This window comes from Sinocyclocheilus anshuiensis, unplaced genomic scaffold (genome assembly GCF_001515605.1).
Source record: "Sinocyclocheilus anshuiensis isolate Anshui unplaced genomic scaffold, SAMN03320099.WGS_v1.1 scaffold610, whole genome shotgun sequence".
In the NCBI taxonomy this organism is placed as follows: domain Eukaryota; kingdom Metazoa; phylum Chordata; class Actinopteri; order Cypriniformes; family Cyprinidae; genus Sinocyclocheilus; species Sinocyclocheilus anshuiensis.
In genome coordinates, this window is record NW_015544150.1 from 99,328 (window position 1) to 126,993 (window position 27,666).

General features: G+C 36.6%; 1 protein-coding gene across 2 annotated transcripts in view; it reads left to right on the top strand.

Moving 5' to 3' along the window:
- The window catches only part of LOC107695182 (parkin coregulated gene protein homolog), a 102,592-nt gene that overhangs the window by 65,283 nt on the left and 9,643 nt on the right, over positions 1–27,666 (top strand). For both annotated transcript variants that reach the window (XM_016494999.1, XM_016495000.1), the window contains exons 3-4: positions 1,373–1,544; positions 4,216–4,365. In XM_016494999.1, the coding sequence (XP_016350485.1) occupies positions 1,373–1,544; positions 4,216–4,365 (322 nt within the window). The remainder of the gene's footprint in view (positions 1–1,372; positions 1,545–4,215; positions 4,366–27,666) is intronic.

Below are 27,666 nucleotides of genomic sequence, written 5' to 3' on the forward strand. Positions count from 1 at the left end.
CTGTGACAAGAAGCCACATCAGATCACAAAAGGAAGCATTTGACTGGTGTTGTGGAGTAAAAAGGTTATAATTTTCTCTTTTGTTGGACAACAGGTTTAGAAATGTGAATACAAGGGAGGATTAGCTTTAGGCATTTTAATTTAAGCATGTTTAGCTTAGTTAACGGAAGGCTACCTGCTACCATCAGAGCAAGTGTAATTACTGCATTCACGCGGTCCTCGGATGCTCTCATTTCCAGAGTTGTGCTTTTAAGTCGGAATGTGAAAACAACATGGACACTCTCGTTTCTACAAAGATTTGTTGGATTTGTATTATTAGAGTTCTCTGAATTTTTCACCTGCAGTGCCGGTGATGATGATGATTCTTACGTCCGTTTCGGAGAACCAGAGGACAAATATTTCAATCGATCGCTCAGGCATGGCACCGATATCTGCGTTCTGATTCGGTTCTAGTAGTATGTAGTATGACGGGCGGTCTAACAATATCCCGTTCCAGACGTCCATTCAGAACAGCATATCTGCGCTTTATCCTTATTGACCACCGTTACAGCCTGCACTCGGACTGTTATGCGCATGCCTTCTGCGCACATTTAGTAACATTTATCTTAAAAATAATATTATGCCAATAGAGTTATTAAAATAAAATCTGTTCTCTGTAAACAAGTATTAATATATTTTCCTATGAAAATAACATCTAGTATAATAAATGTGCTCCTTTAATATACAGTATACCATTCTAATATTATAGATAAAGATACATTTAGTTATTAGGAATTTTCAGATATTATTACTGGAAAAAACAGACAAAATACTAATGTAAAAATTCAGCTTCAGTGTGAACACAACATCATTAAACCTACTGATTAGGGTTGGGTATCGTTTTTTTTTTTTTTTGATACGGTACCGGGTTTCGGTACCCAACCCTACCACTGACAGACTTGCAACTGAAAGAAGAAAAGAATGAAACAGTAGTGTGTATGACCATGTCAAATTCTCAAGGAAAGGAAACAGGCCTTGTCTATTCACGTCTGTTTCCATGCTCATAACCCAAGCAGAACAGGTGTGAACGTGTGATCCAACAGGAAGTCACATGTTTGAGTGTTCTAAAGACCCTGAACAGCTGCCCCCCCAGTCTCCCCTCCAGAATGTGTGCCGGCATGCTAAGGGGCACTAAAACAGGGGCTGCTCTTTATGTGGCTTGGAGCTTGTGAGTATTTGTTGAGACTAATATAAGCACAGACGCAAAGAGGGGTTATTTAAAAAACACACAAACTCTTTGGCCTTCCACTCATTTAAGCAGCTCCTACATTTCATAGTGAACAGACACACTTAGAATAACACTGACCCTGCATGCTTGTGTTTTTTTAAACAGGTGGAGATTGAAAAACTGGACTACCATCACTACCTCCCCCTGTTTTTTGACGGACTGTGCGAGACAGTTCACCCCTATGAGTTCTTTGCTCGACAGGGCATCCATGACATGCTGGAGCATGGTGGCAGTAAGATCCTGCCTGTTATTCCACAGCTCATCATACCCATCAAGAGTGAGTGTCATTAAGATGAGACCTGCTCCCTAGAGCTCTTCCTGTGCAAGATACTAATTACTGTCCAAAGTAACTAATTCTTTTTTTTTTTTGTAAGTCACAAAATCATTCAATGGGGTCAGTCTGTCCTTGGTACAGAGCATGCACTTCATCTGAAAGCTTGGAGGAAGAATAGAAGAAGCATTCCAAAGCTTGCAAAAGAGAAAATAAAAATGGCATTAAATTAATTACAGTATTACAGTATAGTAAGGGAGGCCTCCAAGAGGCTACCTTCCAAAACTCTAAAGCAGTCACGCTACATAAATCTGGCTTATGGAAAAGTGGTAATGCTGAAAATGCATATCACAGCTGGAGTTTGGCCAAAGGCATGTGAGGGACTCGACAATTTGAAGGAGAATCCAGTGTGATGAAAGCAATATTGGGAATCAGTGCTTTATTTTTTGCCTGGATTTGTTATGAAGCTGTTTAAATTCTAGAATATAATTTTTGTTATTAATTTTTTGTTTAAAAAATACAAAAAAATTTTTACAGCAAAGCAAAAAGACCCCTTTTATGTTTATGTAATATAGAAGTTTAAAGCATTTGTTATTCTGAATGTTTTTTTTTTTGCAATGCAAATTTTTTTGGTTAATTTTTGCTTGTCTTACTGTTCAAAAAAATGTACTACTTAATAAATGCACGGCACATCTCACTGACAAAATAAGCTTCTTTAATGCAGACTGAGAAAACTTAGGATACATTAGAAAATCATGGATTAATGAAGGAATGGATGAAGCTAATTGAAAAAAAAAAAAACTGACCTTACACATACAGCAAAGGTCACACGAGAAGACAAAAAAACCAGAAGGTCGATTTTCTGCACTAGTCAAATCAAAGCCCAGAATGAAGAATAAATGAGCTCCTGCGGGATGATTACAATCTCAAGAGAACAATCCTCCTTCTTGATTGCAGCATAGATAGACAGACAGACAGACAGACAGACAGATAGACAGATAGACAGACAGATAGATAAATAGATAGATAGATAGATAGATAGATAGATAGATAGATAGATAGATAGATGAGAACACTTTTTTTCCCTCTCTCACTGGAACGACTGCAGATATGTTTGTATCAGGAGTTAAAATAACGCAATTACTGAAGTGTCTAAATGTTGTGCTCCTGTGGTATTTAGAGAAGGAAGGTATGTGAGGTCATTCATTTTTAGAGCCTAATATGAGGGAGGAATTAATGGTTCCTTTATTTAGAGAGATTTAGAAACAGATCTTCACTCCTCCAGACGTGTCACACACCATGAATTATTGAACACTCCTTCGGTGCACCAGAATGAAGAATAAATGAGCTCCTGTGGGATGATTACAATCTCAAGAGAACAATCCTCCTTCTTGATTGCAGCATAGACAGACAGACAGACAGACAGACAGATAGACAGATAGACAGACAGATAGATAGATAGATAAAGGTCACACGAGAAGACAAAAAAACCAGAAGGTCGATTTTCTGCACTAGTCAAATCAAAGCCCAGAATGAAGAATAAATGAGCTCCTGCGGGATGATTACAATCTCAAGAGAACAATCCTCCTTCTTGATTGCAGCATAGATAGACAGACAGACAGACAGACAGACAGATAGACAGATAGACAGACAGATAGATAAATAGATAGATAGATAGATAGATAGATAGATAGATAGATAGATAGATAGATGAGAACACTTTTTTTCCCTCTCTCACTGGAACGACTGCAGATATGTTTGTATCAGGAGTTAAAATAACGCAATTACTGAAGTGTCTAAATGTTGTGCTCCTGTGGTATTTAGAGAAGGAAGGTATGTGAGGTCATTCATTTTTAGAGCCTAATATGAGGGAGGAATTAATGGTTCCTTTATTTAGAGAGATTTAGAAACAGATCTTCACTCCTCCAGACGTGTCACACACCATGAATTATTGAACACTCCTTCGGTGCAAATGTCACACCGCTGGAAAACAGTTTGCCGTGTTTGTTTAGTAATTAGAATTTCATAGTGTGTTATACAGATATAGGAGAGCAGCAAGTGAATGGAGGTGATTGGTAAAGTATAGCACACCTGCCACTCAAAACACAAAAGTGTGTGTGTGTAAATGATTTAAATTTTTCGATGAACTATCCCTTTGTTTTTTATTTAAAGGTACCTCCTAAATGCCTTGTTCAGGCAGGCTTTAGATGCATCATAACATAAATGATCTCAAACTAATTCAAGTGAGATAATTCAAGAGATAACCAAATATATATTTAATGACTACAAAAGCTTATTTCTCAGTAGAGCTTAAATCATATGGAAAAATGGATATTAATAAATTAAATTACTTCTTTCAACCGCTCTGTCATTCTTTCCAGTGAACACCACTGAACCACAGAATTATGGGATATCATGCAGGCTGCAGATGAAGGCTTTTTTGTAGAATTGAATTGATGCCTTCCTCACTGCATACAGAGCCTGTGAAGGAAGTGTTCTTCAACTTTTGGACTGAGAAAAAGAAAGTGCAAATATAACACCCCAATAAGTGTTGTAAAATGGGAAAAAAAATGGAAATATCACATTTTGTAGATTTTTTTTCTCACATTGTCAAAATATTCCTGACGTTTTTGGACCTTCTTTCTTGTTCTCTTCATCTCTCTGTGTTTGTCTACAGATGCTCTCAACACGAGGAGCAGGCAGGTCATCTGCACCACGCTGAAGGTTCTGCAGCACCTGGTTGTGTCAGCAGATATGGTGGGTGAGGCGCTGGTCCCGTACTACAGACAGATCCTCCCCATCCTGAACATCTTCAAGAACATGAACAGTAAGCAACTCATACATATCTGTAACTGCTTTAGGCTTTTATAAAAGTTTTTTTAGCTTTTGAGATCGTTTTTGTGAAATATATACTGCATATATATTTTTAATCAGCAAATCTCTCAAGGCTGTGTGTAAAAAACACACATATTTTGTTTCTCCAAGGGATGATTTTATGCACAATATGCAGAGGAGTGCCTTGGAAAAGTGGCTTATTGTTTTTATAAAACATCAATTTGATAAAAGTGAGTGACTTTAATTTACTTTATACATTTTTTAGTATGTTTTTTAAGACTACATTCGTTGCTTTTTCTGCTGCTTGGTTTTACGTTTAACCTTTTTTTTTTGTATCTCTGATCCGGCCACATAGAAAAACACTGACAATTAACATTGATTTTGCATTGATCACTGCGGCCTTGTCTTGCTGGAGATCAGTGCTTGTCTTTCAGGATCCAAGCCTCTGATCTTTAAAGCTGGTCTCAGATCAGCAGGCATCGGCACTGTTCTGAGTCACTCTTATTTAAACATTCTACGTCATTACTGAACATTTATGCCAGTTTTCTACATGCCAATACAAGAATCTACATCATCTGGCGCCTGAATTTCTATTGATTGTGTAGTTATATTTGTGTCTCTTTGTCATATGATGTCTGTCATCATTTTAAACACGGTCCTGAGGACTGATGTGAGCGTTCTGTATTCATTGTGTCCTGGTGTCGGACCGCTTCACGCTTCCATTCACCGCCTTTGTCAGGCAGACTATAGGCTGCCAGACATCTTAAGACGTGAGGACAAGCATTGTGGATCAATCACCTCATCACAGGCTTAACCAGCCAAAATGCTGCCACCTCACTCTTCTGATCAATATCCAATTTGAATCTTTTGTCTTCTTAATTCCGTTACATTATCTGCTAATGTTTTGTTTGAGCAAAAGAATGAGCACTGGAGGAACAGAGAAAGCTTCTCTCATTAGCTCTAGGCTCCATGCTAATCTCCTCTGTGAATTAGCAGTAGGTGAAGTCTCTTAAGTGTTTAATGCCTGGTTTACAAGCCAAGATCAGGACTGGTTAGATTGGTTTTCTTTGGCTATAAGGCACTACCAGACACTGTGCATCTTGTGAATTTGAGAAATGAGCAGTTGTTATTTTAGTCTGCAGTTTTAAAAACAAACCTTTTAGTTCTGTGGCGTAGTTAAGTAGTGTGATTGTATGAGAGAGAGAGAGAGAGAGATGTTTGGAGACATGCGGTTAATTGAAGTTGGGTTAAAAATGATCCGATTTCTCCATTGGATTCCTCTGGGGGGAGTTGGTGGTTGCGAATATTCTGGATGTGCTGAAATGGATCACTCTCACAGTAAGTCATGGGCCTCTTTACAATGTGAAAATGTTTGTGTGTATGTGTGTTTTCGTGCCTTGTGGTAGTGTGGTCAGCGGGAAATTGTGTCTACACAGTGGTCTTTTGTTCCCCAGGATGCAGCTGTTGGCACTGTGGTGTTGTGTGTCTATGTATGTGTGTTGTCCTCCTTTCTGTGCTTTTCAGATCTTGAATTTTGAAAGTTACATTTGTCCTGCATTTTTGCATGAATTAAGCAATATGACACAAGCAAGAGTACAGTTGTGTGTAATTTGGCCAGTTTGTGTGTATATTTTCTTTTCATTGCCAACAAGTAAAGTAATTCCAGTGCTGTTAAAAATTGTATATACTGTCTTATATTCAGTAAGGTTTGTTTCTTTCTTTAATATTTGTTAATATTAATATTTGTATTCAGCTGGGATGTGTTAAACTTAACTTTAAAATAATAAGAAGAAATATTTCTTGAGCATATTAGAATGATTTCTGAAGAATCATGTGACACTGGAGTAATGGCTGCTGAAAATGTAGCCTTGCCATCACAGGAATAAACAACATTTTTAAAGATATTAAAAGTAAACTGTAGTACTATTTCCCCATATCACTGTTTTACTGTATTTTTTAAACAAATAAATGCAAACTTGGTGAGCATAAGAGACTTCTTTCATTTTTCAATATGTAAAAAAAAACATAAAACAAAATCAATATTTAATTTCATTTAATTTATGTATTTATTTATTATTTTATCCAGTAGGTATTTATGGAAATTAGTAGATGCTTTTGTCCAAAGCAGCTTACAATACATTTAAAGTATACATTTTGTCAGTTTGCATTCCCTAGGAATCAAACCTCCGATCTTGGCATTCAGAGCTACATGAACCTTGCAATTTTTGGGTAGACTAGCCTATTCATTTAAAAATAACATTAGTGGTAAATTTGTTCTAGGCTGAACTCCTTGACCCTGGAGTAGTTAACTATCTCTGTGTGCATTTTCCAAATGTTATTCCACTCTGTTTAAATCATTAAGAGTCTGGAAGTTTAACCCTTTTAATCAATACGTAGCACTGACATCTTGCTTTTTTTCACTTTCCATGGTTTTCTAAGGCTTTTGTGGTCACTTGAGCTTCATGTAAACTTGGTTAAACTCCTGATTGTAGCAGTGCAGCATTTTCCGCTTGTGTGTGTGCGTGTTTGTGTGCTGCTGAACTTGAAACTACTGAATATGCTGGAACTGTAAATGTATGCGAATCACAGATGCAGTTTACATGCTTCTGTTGTTTTCCGGCTGGGTTGATTCCTGTTGTTAATCAAACATGGTGATGTCTCTTACGAGGGGCAGATTTGCTCCATCATGCAGTAGATTACACACACACACACGACAGTAACTTCATTTCCTGCCTGCTTGCCTCTGTCCAGTACACACTCCTTGAGGAGAACACACTCCCTGCTTAGCAGGACGCTTCCTGACAAATGTGTGTGAACAAATGTCCCGCTAATGATGCTTAACGACCCCGAGCTGTTCTGCCGTTAGCCTCTGCTTCACTCCTGTTCTCTGTGTGCATGTGTGCGTCTTTTTTATTGGCCTGCATTATCTTTGTGCTGTTAGTCTGCTTTCCACATTAATCTGCACCAGACCTGCTGTGATGCACTCCTTTTGGTTCTATGAATCTTCCTGCTGGGAATGCCGACGAGTCTTATAAGCACAAACACACACAGAAACATATATAGTGTGGTGGCAATGATGCAACTCCGAGAGGTTTTTGTTAGAACTAAAAATAATATTTGTGCTCATGAGGTGGTAGTTTCCGAAATGCGGTGGGGGTGATATATTTTCTTGGTGGCGATCTGGTTATGTTGTTCCTTGTGTGTGCAGAGGTGCTATTAGCCTCAGGTGTGTCTTATCACACATTGCCAGTAGTACTTTGTACCTCCACTTAGCGACCTCCTCCCGCTGTGAGACTGGCTCTGGAGGGCAACGGTGACTCAAGGCAATGTGGACCTTATGTAATGCAAATACTCATTCTATATGCACATAGATTCACATGTTCATAAGTGATTAGCAGGCCTAGACATAATCTGTGGCCTTTTGGGGGATTTACAACTGGATTTAAGCATGGTAAATGTGTTTAATGGAACAGAGAGTGTAACACTTTTATTAAAAGCTAATAGTGTATTTAAATTAGCCAAAATATTTAATAAATTAATAAATGAACACAGAAGTCAAAAGTGAATTATTGGTAATAAATAGGACCTGGAACATCACTTAAAATTACAGGTCCTGGGGTTGATATTTATATGGCTAGACCAGGATGCCATTTTTAATGCCACAAATGGTCCCATTGCAGGGGACCTCTTTCCTAAATTATAAAGGCCATATATTTTCATGTATCAAGAGCCATTCGTACTGTGAAACAAATCTTAGAAATATTTGTTAAGTATTCTCTGGAAAATATTTACCTTTTTTTGCATTGACACTAAATCAATGACTGTCGATTAAAAAAATATATTTGATTATATCTGAAATATTTGATTCTCACAGCATGAAAGAATGTTTATATTATATTACTTTACTGTGGAACCCCGGAGGTCCCCATACCCCAGTTTGAAAAACCCTGGGCTAAACTGTAGAGGAACTTAGCTGTCCCTGGTTGTTCCTCACAACAGCTCGATTGTGTGTGTATGCCTATACTTGTACACTAGAGATCTATCTGCTCATATACACTAGAGATCTGTCTGTTCATATTGCTAGTATCTAGTGCTAGTCCATGTTTTTGAGAGACTTCTTAATAAATTTTGGTTTATCACTGCCGATACGAGACCCTCTTCTCCTGTAAAAAGTATTTTCATAAGAACACATGTGCACAAACACAATGCAATGCAATATAAGTTTCATACCCCGCTCCCTATGGGCTCGTCATTTTCCTGTCTATGTCACGTGTCTTCCTCTCATGGGGGATTTAAGCCAATCTAGCCTCCTGCAGGATTCTTACAGCAGTGATGAATTCATCATCTCAGCCACTGCTGCCCCCTGAGAGAAGAGAACATCTCTGCCAAGCCCACCCTCATGCGTACGGCTTTCACTGTGCCCACCTGACCCGTCTCAGCATGCTTCATAGCCCTTAATGATTGCTGCTTTAACACAGCCAGTCAGTTTATATATTCTACTGTATATGTAAATTTTATTTATAGATATGCATAGTAAGGCAAGGCAATGGGGGCTCCAAGCCAGTCAAATCTGAGACGGGCCCCCCGGGTTTCCTGCCGAGCAGGTCCAATTTAAAGGTCAACCGATAACGGCCCAGACTCATGAATACCCTAAAACATCCTCCCACCTACCTGTCTCTCCATACATCTGTCTATTGCCCACATACACACACTTGACCTTGTGCACCTGTATTTCTACCTTTATTTCTCTCTCTCTATTTTTTTAGTCTCTGGCTTCTGAATTTAATTGTTTTCTTTTATTATTTTTGTTTTCTTTTGTAAGACACTGTCCATGGAAGCCTTCACAGAGAGTGTTTTATAGGAAAGCAAAGGTTCACTGGAGGTCACACTAGAGGTCGTGGTAACCGTCAGTGTGTGTTTTTGGCATATGGTAGCTATGGTAAATGTATAATTTAAAAAGGCATATGTAATATATCGGTACCATATTAGAAATTTCTTAAATGTATTGTATCATATTGGATATATATTGACTGAAATAGGATATTAAATTGTTCATGCACGTTTTCTCTGTTTTTACATTTAGATTGCCTTTGCTTTGCTGTAATCTAAAAGTTAACTTAACCTCATTTAAAGTTAATCTTTAAAACACTAATGATTTAATAACACTGTTACATGTAGTCTTTATCAAATCTCAGAATGAAAATTAATTTTTCACACTTTACAATATAATATTGTGATGCTTAAATTAACTTTTAGCCTCTAAAATTAATAAGCTAGACATTTATTTTTAATTTATTTAGAAAAATAGTAATTTTAATGGCCATATTATGAATGTAACATTTATGCGCACTTTTGGTGTCATTTTCATTGTGTTCTTTTTCTGTTTTGCCTGGCCTTGTTTTCATTTTCCTGTCACTAGCTAGCGAGATTTTGTTTGCAGCCCCTACTGAAAATCAGTGTTTTTGCCACTTTCTCACACACAAAGCAGGAGTAGCTAAGCTGTTTTGTGACTTATTTGTGACAATAAGTATGTGTGCTAACCGTTTTCACCAGGTTGTGTTAGTATGCAGAAGACGTAGAACTAATTTAAATTAATCTAGTCTATATTAATCTAGAAATATTCTAGTATTCTAGAATTTTCCTTGAGTGTTGAACTTAAGGGCTCTCAGTTGTCCAGTGATCTGACAGGCATTATATCTGGACCAGGGCAATTAGTTACAAGATTGAGTGTTTGTGTGTGTGTGTGTGTGTGTGTGTGTATACCTACTTAACCACATTTTGGGGACAAATTTGTACCCAAAAGTGAGCTAAACCTGAGAAAATCTTCAAAAATCTCCAAAAACCAGTCCTCATTTGTAAAACTGGTATAAAAATAAACAAAGTTTTTTTTAAAAATTGTAAAAATGCAGAAAGTTTCCTGTAAGGGGTACACTGTAAAAAAAAATCAGTAAAATTTACGGTAAAAAAACGGCAGCTGTGGTTGCCGGAATTTTACCGTAAAAAATACGGTAGCAACGTTTTATGGTTTTAACTTAAATATACAGTTAAATACCGTAATTTCATTTACTGATATAATGTTAACATACCAACCTATTGAAGTACTGAAATCTGTTTTGTACCTTTGTAATACACTGATAACCACCAAAAGCAGCCCATTTAGATAGCTAAGTAAACGTGTGTGTGTGTGTGTGTGTGTGTGTGTGTGTTTGTGTGTGTGTGTGTGTGTGTGTGCATGCATTAAACATTCTCTGTATTAGCCATTCTCTGTATTAGACATTCAAACACAGACTTGAATGCTGTGGTCTTTCAAAAATGACCGATGGGCTCATATGCTTTCTCTTTCTCTCTATTGATCTCTCTAGTCTTTAAGAATCAGTAGAAACAGTGATCTGCCAACATCTGTTGTGCTTTAATCCTAAAGTTTTCATGTTAATGCAACTCTTCTTTAAGGCTACTTTTGAGCTGGGCTTCCTGATTCAGAACACTAGCACTACTGCTTATGTCTTCATCTGATATTCTCACAGATGTGAGTGTGTGTGCAGTGTTCCATCTAAAGGGGTGCATACGTATGACCACGTACTTCTGAATTTGCTTCCATGCATACTCAAATATGGTGAAGAAGTTAGTGCTTTCATGATCTATATGAATGGGCAGTATTTTAAATGGAGTCCATCTGCATTTTCAGCTTGTACCTGGAAGCCACAGAGGCATGCACTACTATTATATAAAGGCTTATTTATCTCTATATTCTTCTTTTTTTGAGAGACAGAAAACATGGCTTCTGGTATTTATTTTTTATTATTTAATAATAACTATGTTTTGTTATAATGTAATTTAATCGTATGTATTTTAAAAATGTTTAATCATTTATTTTATTACATTTATTATTAATATTTAATGTTATATTAATATTTACATATATTTCATTTTATAACTTTTATACATTTTGTAATGCATTATTATTTTTTTTTTTTAGAATTGTTATAATTTAGACTAAAAATGTATTCTAATTCACACACACACCATATTATCAATAGAAAGCCCCCTCGATATTACAAAAACAACCGTGTGTGTATGTGTGTGACAAATCAATCCATGAGTGAGGGAGTGATGGGATGGCAGCAGTTTATGTACCTGCTGATGCGGACAGAGTAAAAAATCATGTGACCCAAGATCAGCTAATCACGCCATCACACTCTTACTGAGAAAGAGAGAGAGAGAGCACTGACACCTGACCAGACCTGCCTCCATATGTGGTAAGAAGTAAAACCATCTGTTCTAGGGCAAATGTTCCACATCTGAACCAACTCAGTATGCTTGTGTGCATACACTCTTTGATTTACTCTACTGTTCAAAAGTTTGGGGTCGGTAGGATTTTTTATATTTTTGAAAGAAGTATTTTCTTCTCACCATGGCTACATTTATTTCCTCAAAATACAGTAAAAACAGTAATAGCAGAAATATTATTACAAATTAAAATAACTGTTTTCTATTTTAATATAATTTAAAATGGGATTTATTCCTATGATGGCAAAGCTGAATTTTCAGCATCATTACTCCAGTCTTCAGTGTCAGATGATCCTTCAGAAATCATTCTAATATGATGATTTGGTGCTCAAGAAACATTTATTGTCATTGTAAGTGTTGAAAACAGTTGTGCTGCTTAATAATTTTTGTGGAAACTGTAATGCATTTTTACAGGATGTTCCAGGATTTGATGAATAGAAAGTTCAAAAGAACAGCTATTATGTGAAATCGAAACCTTTGTATTATTATAAATGTCTTTACTCTCAATTTACTGTCACTTTTGATCTTTTAAGTGCAACCTTGCTGAATAATATGAATTTATTTCACAAAAAACTTATTGACCCCCAACGTTTGAACAGTACTGTAACTAGATTTAATTTTAGTGCGTCAAAGTTATCAAACAAACAAAACTCTATTTGATTAGTTACTTGAAAAGCAAGGGTGTAGGGCACATTACCATAGTTTCTTTACTAAAGATGTTGAGTCTAATGATGCAGCATATTCCTGAGCAAACTAGAGAATTGCACACACACACACACACATATATACAGTAACACACACAACCAGACAGAACCACATATACTTCATGACAGATGCCTGCTGTTCCTGTGCTAGGCTAGTAAACTCATTGGTCACCACTGACAACGCCATCTGTGCCTGTACTATCATATGTACACAATTGCACAAACCACACACACACACTGCGTCTCGTGTGACAAAGCTTTTAAATCTGTGCGGCTACTATCCAGACTCTATTTCCACTCTACAGCACCTGTGCGTATCCTTAATTCAGTGTTAGCCCTCCAGTCGAATGCTTCCTCATTCACTACCACCTGAGGCCCAGACACACACACACACACACACACACACACACACCCCTGACACCAAGCAGCTGAAGATGGTTCTATTTCAATGCAAATAGCATCTCATCCACAGGGTTGAGGTCTCTAGATTAGATTTGTGAGTTTTCCGTCTAGCTATACTCTGCAGCAGGGACTCCGTTAATCGGTTGGATTGACTTCTTCTCACTGTGGATTCTGTTTCTGAGTTGAGCAGAGTTTGGTTTAATAGACTGCCGATCCCTTGCCAGACCTGCTGAAAGCACGACCCTTGCTGAGAGCTGAGCTTGACTCTCTAATAGTGACTGGAGTAGATAGGCCCTGTTCACACCTGCTATTAAAATCCAGTGGTGGACAGTAACGGAGTAGTTTTATTTCGTTAATGTACTTAAGTACATTTTTAAAGTATCTGTACTTTACTGGAGTAGTTTTATTTTGAGTAACTTTTACTTTTACTTCACTACATTCCAAAGCATAAGATCGTACTTTTTACTTCACTACATTTCATAAAACAAATCGTTACTCCTTATAATATAGGCTATCACGTGCTCCGAGACGCAGAAGCGGCGTCTGATTCAAGAACGAACTGATTCTTTTCAACGAACCTCTTAAATCGGTTCGCAAATAGCACCAACCGATTCATTCACGAATTAGAATGATCCGATTGCAGCTGTTCTCGAGTCGACAACTCACTGATTCAAATGAACCGTTGAAAAAGGAGTACTTTTACTTTTACTGGAGTAATATTTTATTATACGTATCTGTACTTTTACTCAAGTACTTGATTTGTGTACTTCGTCCACCACTGTTAAAATCCCATCGCAAATGGACAGCCGAGACAGATCGCTGTTTACACCTTGTATATTCAGTATTTTGCTTCACAGAAACATTTGATTAAAGGTGGTTATTCATATCTTTTGCTTTAGTCTGTTGTATTGCAATAATCTTATATAAAACATAAAGTCTTATATAAAATATTGTATGTACAGTACATCTCTTACAACATCACTACATTCGTGCATATTGTTTATTTGTTTTTTTCCCAATGTATCGCTATAGCACTTTTTACAATACACATTATCTCTGTTGCAAAACCTATTTATTTATTTATAAATTAACATTTTATTATATTTTAAAAAATGTTTTTATATACATTTATAGTTGACATTTCTATCACGGTCATCAGGTTTTTGTTGTTGTTTTGTTTTTCCATTGAGCTCATCACAATGATACGTTTATTGTTCTAAAGCACCGCTTCACTCTAGTGTTCTTGTTCTCATCTTGTTATCCTCAATCACACAGATTACAGACAATTAATCTCTCACCTTTGTGCCACTCCCATAGGAATCTGACCTAAATACATATACAAGTGTTTAATCTGTATGATAAGGACAGTCTTCAGAAGGCTGGTGCATGTGTCTCTGAGTGTGCTTTGATGACCAGGCCTCTGGTAGAGCTGTGAAAGATCTCATTTGATATCAGCATGGATCCTTCATCTGTCACACAGTAGTGTGGTTTGATTCAAGTGTTCTGACATGGCATAAAAGCAGAGACATTAGACAAATTATGCTTGTGGTTGAATATTAATCTTCCTTGCATACAGGAAGTAGAGATTGAGACATCTGCCATGTCTGTATCTATGTTGCTAAATTTAAGCCAGGCTAACACATTGTGTGTGTTTTTTTTTTTTTTTTTTTTTTTGTTTTTCTTTTTTTTTTTTTTGTTTTTTTTTTTTTTTTTTTTTTTGGTCTTCAGTATTTATTTTGTTGTGTTGTGTTTTTGTTTTGTTTTTTTGTTTTTGATTGTACTTTTGTTGCTTTGACATAGAAATAGAAATGCACAAATGCCAAGTTCTGTCATGAAACTCTAGATGGCACAGACTGATGGCTCCTTACACAAACTGATGATATTCACAGCGTTAAACTACTCGGCACAAGCTGATTGGTTCGTATTGCATACGCAGCCAATGAGCTTACTGCTTTACAATGAAATGGCTAGTTAGCATTCACTAGAGCATTTCGCAGCATGCTTTCAGAGTTCCTCTGAAACCCTCCACCTTCCCCAGTTCCACCTGTCTAGATCTGCTATGAGTTATTTTAAATGCTATTTCTGCAGCAGCAGCATGTCTTAAATACTCACAGCACTGTATCGGTGTATGTATTGGCAGTAACAAGTTTCTGTACAGCAGCAGCAATAATCTACAACAACAGCACAAACCGACAGCAGCAGCATAGCAGATCTATTACGCCAAGACCAAATATATTAACATTGTCATTTCCATTACCATGCTAAAATCTTCAGAGAGTTGTCATAATATAAATGTTGTTATACCAATAAAACACACTACAATAAAACTGAATGGAGAGAGGGAAATAAAGAGAGAAAGAAAGATTTCCAGGGCAAAAATTGATAATGTTCTGTTTTTTTTTTTTTAATTGGACCCTTTTTAACAGAAACAGTAGAAACTGTTGACTTGAATGTGTACAATGGCCCACCCATCCTGTGTTTCACTTTCATTTCCTGTTTTCTCTGCACGCGAGAGAGAGAGAGAGAGAGAGAGAGAGACTGGGCAAAAAAAGAATATAATAAAAACAAGAATTTCCTCAGAATGTGCGTCTGGCCTGGTGAGAGCTAACCGGAGCTCAGTGCCCCCAGGCCCACAGCTGGCCCTTGACCCACAAATGAAGAATTAGCAGAATGGCTTGGCAATTAGAGCCCAAATCCCTGGACTGAGCAGGAATGCCAGAGAACATTCCTGAGCAGGGAGCACCTCCCCAAACCTCTACAATTTGACCCAGACATAAAACACTCTCACACGCATGCAAGACTAACCCCTGAGAGTTAAGAAAGAGAGAAGGAGCAGGTTGAAGGGCAAATAAAAGACTCTCTCATTCCCTTTCTTCTTTTTAAACCAAACAGTGTTGATGGAGAACCTTAAGATAGAGGACCTCCCTGCTAAAGAGACCTGCTTAGACCTATGTGGAAAGGTCAAGGCTGGCTTGTTTCTGGTTTGAAGAAGAAGAGAAGAGGACGGGACATAAAGTCCTTTTAGTAGTTGAGGTTTCTCTTTGAGAAGCAATCTGAAGCTGCTTTTTTTCTGCTATAACACCTTATAGAGTGAGAGAGAGGAAGAGAGAGAGAGATCAGTGGCAGTGATAATTGCATGTATTGAGGTGGACTGAGGTTAATGAATCTCTCCTTCATCGCTCTGACCTTTCTATTATCAACCCTCTGTTCTTTCTGGACATTTTTTAATGACAGCCTTTAAATAATTTATCTAACTTATTTCCCTTCATTAGCCGTCGCCTGTGACATTTTCCCACTCCGCCTCACATCTTTCAGGGAATATCGTCATTGATTTTTTTTTTCCACTTGATATTTCTTCAATCATGACTCCATTAAAAATGAAGTTATCACACACACACACACACACACACACACACACACTTTCTCTCTACAGTGCACGGCTGAGGTTTGAACATGCAGGAGACGTTTGTAATCAGAGACTACTGTGAGCTCATTAAATGTACCTGGAGTATAACAAATTATGAAAGAGAGAGGGAAAGCATTTATTTGCGATGTACTCGTACTGAAATAAGGTGTAGCAAACCATCTGTGAGATATCTGTGGCTTTACTGTAAATATTATCAGCAAGTAATGATCAAACTCTGTTTATAATATAGAGCAGTGTTTCCCAACCGGGGTGCCACGGCACCATGGGGTGCCATCTGTTGAGAGCAGGGGTGCCGTTTAAAAAATCCTTTTTTAATATTTTTAAATTGCTAAAATGTTCAAAAAAGCATCTATTATATAATATCCATTTCTGATGTCGCCAATAATTAGAGATGCACCGAAATTTCGGCTGCCGAAAATTAGTTCACCGCTCAGGTTTCACTTTCACGCGGTGTGACGCTCTGCGTATTATCCCGCTCTATGCGTGTGCGCTCCACTCAGTCGCTCGGCTCGTATACCATTCATGCTCATCGGAACAGCAAAGTCCACTCAAAAATCAAGCTGACAGGAAACATCGATGTAGTACAGTATTGTTTCTGTCTGCAATAGCCCTACTGTGTTGTAACATGGTGTGGTATATGGGCAACTCTGGTAACGTTGCCCTCTCATTCATTGATCTGCTAACCGCAATGCTCGCGTGTTCTGATAATAATAGCTTTCTAGGACTAAACAATATTTGGATAATTGGTAAAAAAAAAAAAAAGTTAAATATCTTAACCCTACTGTTAGACCTACCTGAAAAACTAAAAAGCAATTTATTTAATTCGAAGGCCTGTCGTTATTTTTTATTTGTGCTATCATTATTAATTTCTTTATTTGTTCTTATTCTATTGCTGACTGCTTACTTGTCATTTTTTATTCAATTCAAAGTTTGAAATCAAGCTATCTCGTGCTACTGCACCACAATTACCCCACTGTAAAATAAAAAAAACACTGAGTGAGCAAATTTTTGTGAGATAGCTAGTTATAATGGTAATTAAATAATGTTTACATATGTATAAAAGCCTACATTAAAATCTGTCATATAAATTGGTCTCTTCATTAGAAATTAGCCTACTGATTGCACCATTGATGGACACAATTTTTAATAATATTAAAAATATCTGTATGACATTATATTCTGCAGTTCTTCCCTGTTGTACCGAATATCTATAATTTTCAAATTATCATATCGAAGTTAGAATTTCAAATATTGTGACAAAATTAATTTTGTAGGGTGCCACAAGTTTGTTCAAATTTCCAAAGGGTGCCGCAACTAAAAAAAGGTTGGGAAACACTGGTATAGAGGGTGGCTATTGTCACGCACCTAAAATGCTTCTGGAATCATTGCACGACTCAACAATAAGGAGCTGCTCACCCAAGGCCAGTGTGAGATAGTTTTGGTTCAGCTGACCAAACTTTATTATTGTGAATTCTGCTTGTTGACTGTTTAAACTTGTCATCTAAAATGTTCTAACTGGCTAATATAGATTTTTTTTCAAGTAGCAAGAATGACTTGTGATAGGATGACTTGGTAGCATCAGTGGGAATGGATTGAATATTATATCATAAGTTTTAAATTTATTGCTGTCTTGGAGTTTCCTGTTCATTTAGAATAACTGTATAATTTTCATTTATATTTTTTTATTATATTTTCATTTCTTTTTCAACATTTGATGAAAAACAACATTTATATGTGTGAAAAATGTGTAATAATAAAGATTTTTCAAACCATTATAAAATATACAATACTGTTCAAAAGAGCAAAATCAACATATTGATTGATTTCTAAAGGATCATGTGTCACTGACTGAAGACTGGAGTAATGGCTGCTGGAAATTCACAGGAATAAATGACATTTTAAAATATATTAAAGTAGATATATTTTACATTGTAATAATATTTCACAATATTACTCTTTTTATTGTATTTTTGATCAAATAAACGCAGCCTTGGTGTATTTAAGACTTCTTTCATAAACATTCATCACTTTTGAACGGTAATATAAATGAAATTATAAATATAGAAAAAATATTTAATGTGATCAGTTTAAAATTATGAATATAAAATTAGGAATTTAAATTCATATAATTTTTTTTTTCGTTAGGGCATTGAAATCATTGGCAGGGCAAGTTGAAATCTAAACTACTGACCCAACCAGAAATCATACTGTTGAGCCCTGAAGGTAAAGTAAGGTTTGATTCTGGCTTGTGCAAATCTAATATGCTTTCATGGCTGGTTGCCAGAGTGTTTCTATGTGGCTGCTAAGGTGCTTGGAGTGATGAGTTTGCTACAAGGTTACTGGGTGGAAAGAGTCCACCTCCAAGTCTATGGGATTTTTATTGCCAAGTGAAAATCATATATCCAATGAATGTTTAAAAGTTACTAAAAATGGAGAAAATAGAGAGATTTGTGTGTGGTATAGAAAAAGAATAGAGAACGAGAACAAGTTTATACTTATATAGAGATGAGAAAATGAAATGCAGAACTACTCCTGATTCCAGATGTGGACCTTAACGGAGATTTGTTTAAACTCCTCTGGCTCACAGTCTCAGTATGACGGGAATCTCTTGTAGGGAGTGGAGCAGGGTGGGGGGAACTCCTGCTGTTTCAGACACTCTAATGACTCTCAATAACCAGCCAAATGGCCGCACCCCCTCAGGCCGTGTGTGCTCCACCGACAACTTCCATCTGAGCTTTTCGCTGAACTGATCATTTTCATGATAAATGGATCAATTAGAGAGACGATCCATTCTGGCTGTCTTTCCTTGCGCTGGACATCTGTTGTAGTTTTGTTTATTCTGCATTTCTGCACTCAGACTTCGAAAAGATACTCCAGAAAATCTGCTTCTTGCAGGAAACGTGAACACGGTATGTTTGTCGCACTTGCACAACTTTGCCCGCACTCGGCGAGGGTACCATTCGTGTCCATGTGCCATCTTGTACTGAGGTTGTCAGATGAGGGTTCAGATTCTCTCGACAGGTGTTAAGCACAGGAGGAATGAGGAAATTACAGAGAACGAGAGAGGGAGAGATTAATTAATCAACGCCATATGTGGCTGCATGAAAGTTGAGACAGCATCTGTACGTTCACAAACAAAGTAACATAATTAAACACACTGCCATCTATGAGGTACTGTACTGCTGTGTTTACAGGCTGATTTGATTTCGGTGAGCAATAGGGCTGAACCTCAGCTCTGATTAGAGTAAACAGATCTCATCTGATACGACACCAGCAGTTAATGAGAGCTGAAATGAGAAAATGCAATACAGTCAATAGAGAAAGTATCCAAGTCCCAAAATTCCATGCCAAGTTGGACAATTCCTCACATCCTGTTTTGCAGATGTGTGTTTTTTTTGTGTGAATGGTGCTCTCTGTGTGTGAGTTTGCCTTGAGGAATGTTTCTGTGTGTGTGTGTGTGTGTGTGTGTGTGTGTGTGTGTGTGTGTGTGTTTGTGTTTAATTATTTATTCTTTGGGGACAAATTTGTTCTCAGAAATGAACTAAATCTGACATTCCCACTTGGGACATCCTTATTATGTCCTTATAAAAAAAATAGTTCATAAATATTTATAAATAAATTAACTATTCTAAAAAATATATTTCTAGGATTTTTATCTAGATTTTAGGGTTTATTGGGATTGCAGTTAGTTTCGTATTAAAATAATATAAATATTTTGTCCTCAATTAGATAAAGTAGGTGAAAGAGGGTGTGTGTGTGTGTGTGTGTGTGTGTGTGTCTGACTGTAAGAAAGATTGACTTACAGATTTTATAGAGATCTGTGGATGACTGTTGTGTCTGAAATGTATTTTGTTTTCCTGGGAAAGCACAACATACACACGCCGATGTCACTCTAACCAATTGGAATTAAATCAAGTTGTATGGCAGCTTTTCATATGATGCAGTGAAACAGATAGCCTCAATGAAACATGAAATGCAGCAGAGGGTTTGGTGGTCGGTCTCCCACCCCCTCCATCATTCTCTCATTTTCTTCCTTCTTCACTTCTCCCATCTTCCTCTCTCATCCCATCACCAGTTTCCTCTATTACACACATTCTCATGCTGTAATGAAATATCCTATTTCTGCAGCTGTTGCATTTTCTGGACGGCTTCCACAGAATGGACGAACCAATATTTTTGTCAAGAGTTAGTGTGATAAACAGTAAGTATAGAAGTCTTGTGTGGACCATCTCCTCTGCTGTCTCCTTCACTGGCTTATGTGGGCATATACAGGGTTGTGTACCATTCAGACTTGGTTAGAGAAATTCAGATTAATTTTTGAATTGAGGTAACAAATAGAATGCAGGTTGTAAGTTGTAATGACCATTTTCCATTATGAATTGCTTATAAATGTTTTCATACATAAGTCGTTGTTGGCAAAACATTCCATAAGCATTAGATTATATTACAAATATGTAATCTATACACAAATATATAAATTAATTAACATAATTTTATTGTCTATGGTGGAAGTATATGTCATAGATTTTAAAGTTATGTAAAAATAATGTGGTGGACATTTTGTGGTGCTGTATGGACAAATTAAAATTGATGTCTTAATTGTGTTAATTGTTTTTGTTTCATGTTTAAAAATAAAATATATTTTTCAAATATATTTAAATATACTTTATATATACACTACCACTACAAATGTGGCATCAGTAAGATTTTTAAAAATGATTTTTTTGAAAGAAATTAATAACTTTATTCAGCAAGGAAACTATTTTTTCAAAATTGACTAATTTATAAGACATTTACAATGTTACAAAAGATTGTTTTTATTTCAAATATAATTCAAAGAATTTTGAAACAAATATATCATGGTTCCCACAAACATATAAGGCAGCACAACATTTTCAACATTGATAACAATAAGAAATATTAATGAGCACCAAATCAGCATATTAGAATAATTTCTGAATGGCACAGTAATGTCATTTTATATTGTAATAATATTTTATAATATTACTTTTTAAAAATATTTTTACTGAATTTTGCCTTGAACATAAGTGAACGTTTAACATTTTTTATAAAATCTTACTGACCACAAACGTTTGAACAGTAGTATAAATGTCCGCTACAAAAAAAAAAACAGTTTAGGGAATAAATCACCTAATCAGTCAAAATATGCATTCATTAATGCTAATAAACTAATAAAAATTCCTCTTTTTTGTTACTGTGTTGAATGTTTGTAAGTGGCAATTCAGTTAATTCTCCCATTCATTCCATTTCAGCATCCTGTGTAGTGTAGCCAATTCAAATTCCAGCTCATGAATTGAAAGCGAATTTTGCTCATCCCTGCTGTCATACCATAAATCTTTCAAAGGAACAAACCAGATAAAATGGTGAACCTGAAGTTGTCCCAGAGGCTTGTGTGAGAGTTGTTGAGTGTTATTTTCAGCTGTTGCTCTGCCCATGTCAGTTAATAATGCATTTTTGTTACACTATAACGTTAAGCTGACTAATCCCCTTTTCCCTGAGAAGAAGAACGAATGTGTGTAAGTTTTGTTTTGTAATGAATCTGGGGCTGTCATCAGTATTCACAATGTGGTATTGTACTGTAAGCTTGTCAGAACTGTTTTTCATGAGTGGAGAGTATCCTAAAGGAGCAAAGCTGCTTTTGACCTGATAAGCTCATTTGAATTCCACATTAATTACTCAAGTACCCTCTAACTCATAACGAGACCTCACAGCGAGAGCGAGAGAAAGAGAGAACGAAACGGGAAAGGCGGAGGTAAAAAAGAGAGACGGAGAAAAAAGGGAGAAAGGGATGGTAAATTAGCCTGCCCGCCTCCAAGCATTTTCTTTGCCTTGTCAAGGCTAAGCTGAGGGCAGCAGGGAGTGGGGTCCAGTGTGTCAGAATCTCCGTGGCAACCAATCCTTCAGCCTCCCATCTGCACGCACACACACACACACACACCCACACACTGCATGTGTGTGTGAAACTGCATCCTACTGTGCCCAGGCTGGTGTATGGTTTGCATCTTTGGCCAGATTGGATCTGTTATGGCCACAGACAATTTATGACACATCTCTCCTCTTTTTTTCCTCTGCAGACGTTGCTGTTCTTATCTCTTCCCTCCTGTTTCAGCTCAGCTCTCACTTCACTTGAACCTAAAAACTACATCTCCCACAACCCTCCTGTGGGTTCCCTGTGGTTTTAGCCTACTTCTTGTTCAGTTTACTTCATTAAAATGAACTAAAGCTACATCTTAATTTCACAACTTAATTTCATTATGGTCAATCCACAGTTACCTAATAATTTTGTGTTGCCACTACATGAATATTTTGTGAGGACATCTAAAACTCGACAGTGTGTTTCTAGTTGCCAGCATGTTTTGGGAGAGTAAATTTTAGACAATGTCCGGTCTGTTTGTTCTTGCTTTATCATATATGTAAATAAAACAAAATTACATTTAGCATGCTATAGTGTGCTGTTGCTAGTATATTTTAATACTAATGCTTAATAAATTAAGTTGGACAAAAATAAAATAAGTAAATAAACCTTTAAAAATGAGCCTAATGAGGTGGAGTTAAAACTACTACTAGTACATTAATTTAACCTAATCCAACTAAATGATCTTGGCTCAATGAAACTGATTTCATCTGAATGAAAGACATTATAAACTTTCTGCAATTCAGTTATGTAAGGGTAATGGCATTTTTAATGTGTTTTTGAATGTGAGTCATTCAGTTAGAATGTAGATTCTAAACTATCCTTTTTATGATATTAGTTACAGTGTTTTGAATATATAGTTTTTAACATAATGTAGCATAACATAATACAATGTGAAGCAAATTTATTATGGCTTTTCAACATTGATAATAAGAATAAATGTTTCTTTAACACCAAATCAGCATGTATGATTTCTGAAGGATTTTAAAATGTATTACAATAGAAAATAGTTATTTGAAATTGTAATAATATTTCTTTCTTTCTTTCGGTCTCTTTTTTTTTACCATATTTCTGATCAAATAAATGTAGCCTTGGTGAACATAAGAAGAGACTTCTTTCAAAAACTTTACAATTTTGAATAATAGTGTGTATTCAGTAATTTGATATAAAATCAAAGAAGATTTGGTGGTATGGCCTACTCCAACCTCTTAAAATCCCAAGCTCCAAACACAAGTTCCAAGTTCAGCAGCAGCAGCCTAAACCATGAACACTGCATTCATACCTACACACATGCACATTTTACAAAGACAAATTGTGATACACACAATTACAAAGACAAATACACACACACACACACACTGAAGATGTGGTGAAATGCACTGGGGAGTCTGGGAGACTCTCTTCATGAGTTCCTGTGATGTCTGTTTACAGCTTCGGTTGGTTTTCAGCACTTCCTTGTTATTTCTGTACAGTGTGTATATGTGACGTGTGTTTTTTATCTATGTTGAATCTTTAGCTTAACTAGAGCTAATCATTTTGACATCCATGCATGGTCTTGGAAGCACAAAAACAGGCCATTTGAAAATTCTTCCAGCAAGCATCTCTCCCATTCCACTAAACATTACTCATTAAATCTGACATATGGAAGATGTGCAAGCTATCTGCGTTCTCTTTCCTTCTCTTTTATTTTTTCAATCTCTCAAAGGCGAATCCAAAAGTGATGAATCGTCTCCATTCCACCGAACTTTGTTTGGAACGAACAGACAAGCCTAGCAGGAAGTGATCCGTTAACAGCCATGGGCCGCTACACACAGAAATCATTAAAACACAGGGAAAGGAGCAGAAAGCACTAAACAGACAGTTATAGAGGGCCGATTACAGAGCAGGAGGGCCCTGGCCTCAATTAGAGCCTGAATATATATGTAGTCTGGACTCTAATGAAAATGGAGCCTTGTGCCAGCTGTAATTTCGCCTATTGAGCCGATACAGGCAGCTGAATCAGAGGATTAATCTGTTCTCACTCTCGTGGAGAAAAAGTGGCAAGCGTTTCAATCTCCCTCCCTCCCTCCCTCGCTGAAGGGCGTTCCCCTAGTGTTTTCGACGCAGCTCGAGTTCCTGAAGAGGAACTTACCTATACATACAGTTCACTGCAGTTTCCAGCCTAAATGTATCCTACTAGCAGCAGTAAAACGCCAGCTTTTATTCCTTTTCCTACAAATGTGATTACAAATTATTGATTAATAAAGATTTATTTTCATGCGGTGTCTTCAAAGCATTTTTGCCAAGGTGCATGATTTGTAAGCTAATACATTTTGACGTTTGGATCACATAACTAGCTCCATACAGTATGTAGGGCTTTTCTAACATAGTAAACATGCTCGGTAGCTCACCTAATAAAAGAGCTCAAAGACTTGTAGAAGCAAGCTAAAATGGCATTGTGTTTTTTTATCTCACATTTGCTTTTGATAACACTATCAATTGCATTTAGTGTAGGGAGTACCTTATTTTCAAATGCAATAGAGCATTAACCTTTTAGTGGCACTTTCTGGACATTGCAATTCTGAACTGCCGCGATATGTACAACTAATGCAAAAAAATGTTGCCAGTTTCACATTCATCTGTTTCAGATGAAACTAAACACACTTTTAGCGCCACTGGACATTTCACTTTAAAAATGTTGCAAAACATGCAAAGAGCAACATTGTCATTTTACAATGAGCCTGGGTTGGAGATCTGTCAGGTGGAAGGGATTTTCTGTGTGCTGATCCATAAAAACATTGTTTACCTCACCTTTAATTGTGTTTTCTAGAGCATGTTGTGCCATTGTGTTTGTCTGTAGTTTACTCTATCATAAGAATGTTGTCTGTTTTTCTTCAGTCCTTCTGTTCTCGTTTCTGTCAATGCAGTTTCTCATTCTCTGTCTCTCCGCTGTTTTTTCAATTCATTGTCTGGATGGAGAGGATAATTTTATGAACAGCAGTGAGGTTTCATCGTTTTATTATCTATATTTACTTTATTAATTTTTGTTTCCAAAGACATTAGTGCTTCAATTCAATGTTCCATTCACTAAAAATGATGATGACATTTTAAACATTATCATAATAAAAATGTCATAATAAAAATGAATGATTCCTTTTACTTGCTAAGGCAAATTTTCTAACATTTTATATATCTTAAATACACATTTAAATAAAATTGTAACACTTTTGTGTAATATGACAAAATTCAGCTTGACAGTTGGTTGACAGGTGATGTTTGCCGCAGTATTTCTTCATCTTCTTCGCACATCACATTTAACACACTGATCAAACTTTAATGGTCATAGTGTAGATGATGCCACAACTTTGGGACAGTTGTAATGTGATGGATGGTATAAAGCATGGTACACTCTTTTAATGTGACTTTTGTATACCAAATAAATAAATAATCTATTAGTTTGCATAAAAATCAACCCGTGGGATATAATAGTGCCTTTAGTAGAGTTTAACAGTGCTCCACACATTAACCTTCACAAGCACCTACGTGCTCACATACACTTACATAACAAGGGCAGAGTGTGATGTAAGAAAAAAAAGCATAAACAGAATGAAAGAGAAGGGTGGGTAATTGGAAAGAGAGATAGTGTGAGGAAGTGTGTGGTAGCCTCTGGTGGCCCATCTGTCTCTCTCGCTCTCATTCTGACTGATGTAATAAACTTGACTGCTCCTTATTCAGGCTTCCGTTAACTTGACTGCTTCTTATTCAGGCTTCTGTTTAATGTTGCAGCTCTGATTACACTCATAAGGTACACCTACTGAAAAAAACAAAACAAAACATTTGAGTTTAGAAAGCATGAAATGACAGCTACATTAGTCATGTGACCCCTGAGAGAGTTGCAGAGGTCAGATCTTACTCAGGGAAGCTCTTCTGTTTGCTGTACACTGGATCATTTTACTCAACATGTTCATAAACACCAGCTTTCATGTATAAACGTGTGGGGGGTTTTGGTCTCGTGAGAAGTGTGAATGTAGTCTACAAATCTCCATACAGTGGCCAAAATGAACATTTTCCAAGTGCCGGTTGTGAGTGAAAATGGGCATCAGCAAGTAACTTCGCTGTTTTTTCTCTCTCTTCATAATTAGATAAATATATATATTTTGTTTTAAACCATTATTATTAAGCCAATGATAATAAATTAAAATAATATTTAATATGATGTATACATATTATCATTTCATTGTCATATCATATTGTAATATAATTACATTACTTTTTACTTTTATATGTTTTTACTTCTGATACATTCACAGCATATTTGCTGAATAAAAGTATTCATTTCTTAAAAAAATAAAAAATAAAAATCTTGCTGACCCCAAACTTTTGAACAGTAGTATATACATATTTAATGATATTTTAATGAAAATACAGTTTCATATTGTTCGACCACTTATCTGAATGTTCAGGAGGATGTCAGTGTCTACCATGCTTATGATCCTCTTTTTGGCATCCTCTTTTTTTTCTCTCTCTCCCTCTCACTAGAGTCAAAATCAAATCAAAGAGTTTTGTCAGTGTGCCTGTACAAATTATAATATTTCCTAAAAATGGAATTTATAAATGGTCTCTCTCACCATCTCTCCATATGATGAATGAGTTATATCAGTGTCCTGTGCCCCTCCACCTCCACAAATGCCCCAGTTTAGCAGCCAAGCAAAACCATCTCTGCCTGGCGCCCCATCAGTCATCACACACGCAGTGTAACACTGCAGGCACAAATAGAATCATGTCAGATAGCATGGGGCCAGGAAATATGAAAACAAATAGCCCTGTGTTTGCCTAATAGCTGCCATTTAAGCATCCACCCTGAGGGAGGAGAGAGAGGGAGAAGTGAGTCTGTGTCATGTGTACAGACGGTAATGAGGTGAGCAGCGAGAGGCTATTCCTTTACCACTACACCACTGATGAGGAGGGTAGTCATGTGGGACAGAATGAAAAAACACATCCTGGTGCAGGTCTCTCTCTTCCTGTCTTTCTAGCTCTCTTTGTATTACTGTAGTGCTTCTTACTTCTTTCTAGTGGTCTCTCTCCCTCTCTATATTTATTTTTAACACTTGTTTTGCAATATTTGAGTAAGTGAACTTATTTAATGTTTGTGTATTTATGCAATGACGTTTAAAGTTGAAAAGTAAACAGTATTGGTTTAGCACAATGTTCTTGCTGGGCTCAAAAAAATCATTTTCTGTCATACTGTCAAATATAGGCACTAAAAATCAGTATTCTATTTTTAAATGATGCCAGCGATGAAAGGTTTGACCTTACTGGCATCTAACAGCATTGCTTTTGTGTCTTGTAACCATTCATGTTCATGTTACAAGCGCATTTGAGATTCTTCTAAACATCTACTTTTGTTGTCCACATAAGAAACTAAGTTGGATTTGGAACAACACGACATTAACTTTTTTTGTACTAAATGTATGATGACTGTACAGACTTAATACTACTCTAGCTTAGGGAAAACCTCAATGTAACCTCAGTTTCCTCTTCCTTTTAAATAAAGGGCAT